This window comes from Sphaeroforma arctica (genome assembly GCF_001186125.1).
Source record: "Sphaeroforma arctica JP610 unplaced genomic scaffold supercont1.156, whole genome shotgun sequence".
NCBI lineage: Eukaryota > Ichthyosporea > Ichthyophonida > Sphaeroforma > Sphaeroforma arctica.
Genome location: NW_014040402.1, coordinates 122,919 through 126,502, shown reverse-complemented (window position 1 = coordinate 126,502; position 3,584 = coordinate 122,919). Strand labels below are relative to the sequence as shown.

Sequence of the window (3,584 nt, the reverse complement as noted above, 5' to 3'; positions counted from 1 at the left end):
TAATATATATATATATATATATATATATATATATATATATATATATATATATATATATATATATATATAAGTATGTATTTATGTATAGCTATCCATGGGTTATGATTGCAACTAATACGGTGTATCGCGTATTTGCACGCTTGGATGCGAACAATCCGTATGCACGAGTGTCTTGGATGAGGAGCCAGGACAGAAAGCTAAGGAACATAGGATAGATAGCTACAGAACATAGCATTTCAGAACAGACAAACGGATATACTTATTATAGCCGTATTGAGTACACGTAGTGAGAATTTTTTAGGAATCCGTCCTTATCAGTCCATCTATAATCAGTATCCCCCCATAGTCATCAGAAAATAATAATACAGCAATATGTAAAGCTATGAGAGCCGTACCATATGTTCATACATTGTATCATACATACTTGCCATTTTTGAAATAAATAGTATTATCCCTATGTAAAAATCGGGAATGGCTTCGCGTCCGCGATACGTATAGTAAAAATATGGGACATAAATAAAAACACACAGATTACACGTGCCAAATTTTCGAAAATGAGCGGCCAAAAGTGTCATCAAATCTCACCGGCGTCATTTCGTATTCTCGTAGTAGGGCAAGATTGTATTGTATGTAAATATTTAGGGATGTATTTATATGTATGTATGTATAAAATAGTAACCTGTTCTGGAGATAAGCGATAAGCACTTCATTATCGAGCACCTCCCATATTTTAGAACACAAACAGTACGCTATCAAACTTTAGTACACGCATATCCGCACAATATTCCTGGTCGAGCCGGTACATTAAACTATGCCTATTGATCTTGGTATTATGGCCGACGATTTAGTTTCGGTCGAAGTGAGCGTGTTGCGCTCCAATATACACGTACTAAAGGCTCTGGGTTGTGGTAATGGATCAAACTGTACTAAACTAGCCAAGTGTCTGATAGATGGACAGTACTGGTCTATTCTCGATGGTCCGATCGCATCACAGATCATAGGTAGGGAATTGAGTGATCGGCAGGTGACAGGCGAAGCACTGTATGCCCATATACAAGAACAAGTCACGGCGTACATACAAAGCGAATCCAATTCAACCGAGAAGACTCTAGAATGTGTGCTTGTTGGTGCTGCGGCGCTTAACACCTTTGTACAGACAAATTGGACTGGACCTAAGCATGTGGTTGCAGATACACTTGACGCATCTTCGCATGAAGTGGATTTGTACTCGCTTTTGCCTGCTGACTGTGTAGATGTCACCGATGCTGATCGTGCCGACCACATGCGCACCTCAGAAGCGACTGCAAGTGCAGCGAGTTCAGGGTTGGTGCATGGGAAGGTGGAGTACCGAACTTTCGATAAGACTGTGCGGAGATGTCTGGGGGCGGATGGCGAGGAGGCGTATGGGCTGGCGAGCTACCAGCACTTGCTCTTGATTGCCCTTGCGGTGTTGGACACTGTGTGCAAACAAAGCAAAGAGGGTGCACCCACATCGGCTCACTGGTGGTACTCGCGCGCAGTCTTCAAGCAGCAGCAGATTCTGTCAGACTGGTCTGCGACACTGCGCACCAGTTACTTCACATGCATGCAGGCCACGCTGGACAGTTTCATCCCGTCTTGTAGTGAGAGCATACAGCCACATCTGCGTGTACGGGCTTTGATAGAGATGGCGAACGTCAGCCACTACTACCAGGACCAGAGGGCTGAGCGTGCGTGTATTATCGATGCACGTGAGCTGGCTGGGGTGACACTGGAGCTCACCGGTGCACTGGGAAGGCGTACACGGTGGCAGCAGACAGATATATCTCAGCTGGTGCTGCGTGCTTCTGGGGGATTGGATGATAGCAATGATTTCAACGAGGCTATAGAAGAAGTGGGAGGTGTTAGTAAGGGCGAGGGTGCAGAGAACGATGCGAATGAGATTGTGAGTGTTGTGATCAATGGTGAGGGTACTGGTGACGAAGTAAGCAATCCCGCCCTGCCCAAGAAACTAGCGTTGAATGACGACACGCTTTTGGAGAAAATCGCATTTAACGAAGACAGCGATGCACAGGAAGGAGAGGCGGGTACAGAGAAGTCGAGTCTATCTGTACTCACTCAGTGTCTGCTGCTGGCAAGCTGTCTAAATGTCAAGAACTCCAATGCGAAGGATGGTCTGACCACAGAGGAGATGGTGCCCTTTGTTGAGCGCTTACTAAAAGACCTGGACAAACACAACTGGCAGGTGTACTCCATGGGGCTTCTGTTGCGGTCTCGGTTAGAGGGCGAGCGCAACCGGACAGCTGAGCGAGGTGCTATGCAGATGCAAGTGCTGGTGGATCAGTTCAACGACGCTGCAGGCCAGAAGGAGGCGTCCCCAGCGGTCAGAATGGCTCACATATACACCATCTATTACCCGTCCCGGTTTGAATTAGAGCGAGAAATCGGAATCTACTATTTGCGACTGGGTGTTGTGGTGTCGGCGCGCGAGATTTTCGAGCGATTACACATGTGGGAGGACGTTGTGGACTGCTATCGCGCGTCTGAGAATATGGAGAAGGCCGTTGCTATGGCGACGGAGTTGGTCGAGCTGAGCGCCACACCCAGGAGACTGTGTTTGCTGGGTGATGTCAGCAACGAGCCTGAACACTACCAACGTGCATGGGATGTGTCTGGTGGTAGATACTCTAAAGCAATGCGTGCACTGGGACGCATACACTTTGCCAAGGGAGAGTTTGCGGAATGTGTCGAGTGTTTACAGAAGGCCGCCGATATCAATCCACTGCTTGAGGGCGTGTGGTTCACAATGGGCGCTGCGGCGATAAGAATTGGTGTGTGTGTATTGATACTTAGTACTCGCAGCGGTACGAGTGTATGTCGCTGGTGTATATTATCTCTGTTTGTGAATTGTACTTTTTTACTATCGTTACACATAGTGTACAGACCGGTAGTACTATTCGCTTGTGCTGCCCTTCGTGGTGTGCGGAAAATTTACCCTGTCCGTTGCGATATACTGGTAAATGTGAACTATATCGTCTGCGGATCATGGGTTTCGTCTATGTTCTACATGAAGGATATTTGTTTACGGAAATCTACGTATTGTGATTCAGACAGTGCGTTTTCATCTTTCTGTTAGTTCATATATATATATATATATAAATATATCTATGTCTCAGTCTGTCTATGTATATAAACATATTTATAAATATATATTAGTGGGTGTGTGTGTGTATAATGTTTATATACATACATATATATATTATGTTTATATACATACATATATATATATATAAATATATATATATAAACACAAACACACTCACACACACATATATATATTTATATATATATATATTAACGAGAAGCACCCCGCATCGCGATTATCCGTACAATGATGGATAGCGTACACAAATTCATTGCCTCATGTAGGTGCTTCTACTTGTCAAAACCGTGTCTTTCACTTGATATACTAAACGGGAAATATGTATACACATTTGTGTTTTTGCTTGTGTAGACACACACACATATATATATATATATATATATATATATATATACACACATATATATATATATATATATATATATATACACACACACACACA

At 43.7% G+C, this 3,584-nt stretch overlaps 1 protein-coding gene across 1 annotated transcript in view; it reads left to right on the top strand.

The window, feature by feature from the left end:
- The first annotated feature begins 648 nt into the window (after positions 1-648).
- SARC_03184 (hypothetical protein) overlaps positions 649-3,584 on the top strand; it is a 5,784-nt gene continuing 2,848 nt past the window's right edge. The window contains exon 1 of the mRNA XM_014303044.1: positions 649-2,810. Within this exon, the coding sequence (XP_014158519.1) occupies positions 812-2,810 (1,999 nt within the window). The 5' untranslated portion in view covers positions 649-811. The remainder of the gene's footprint in view (positions 2,811-3,584) is intronic.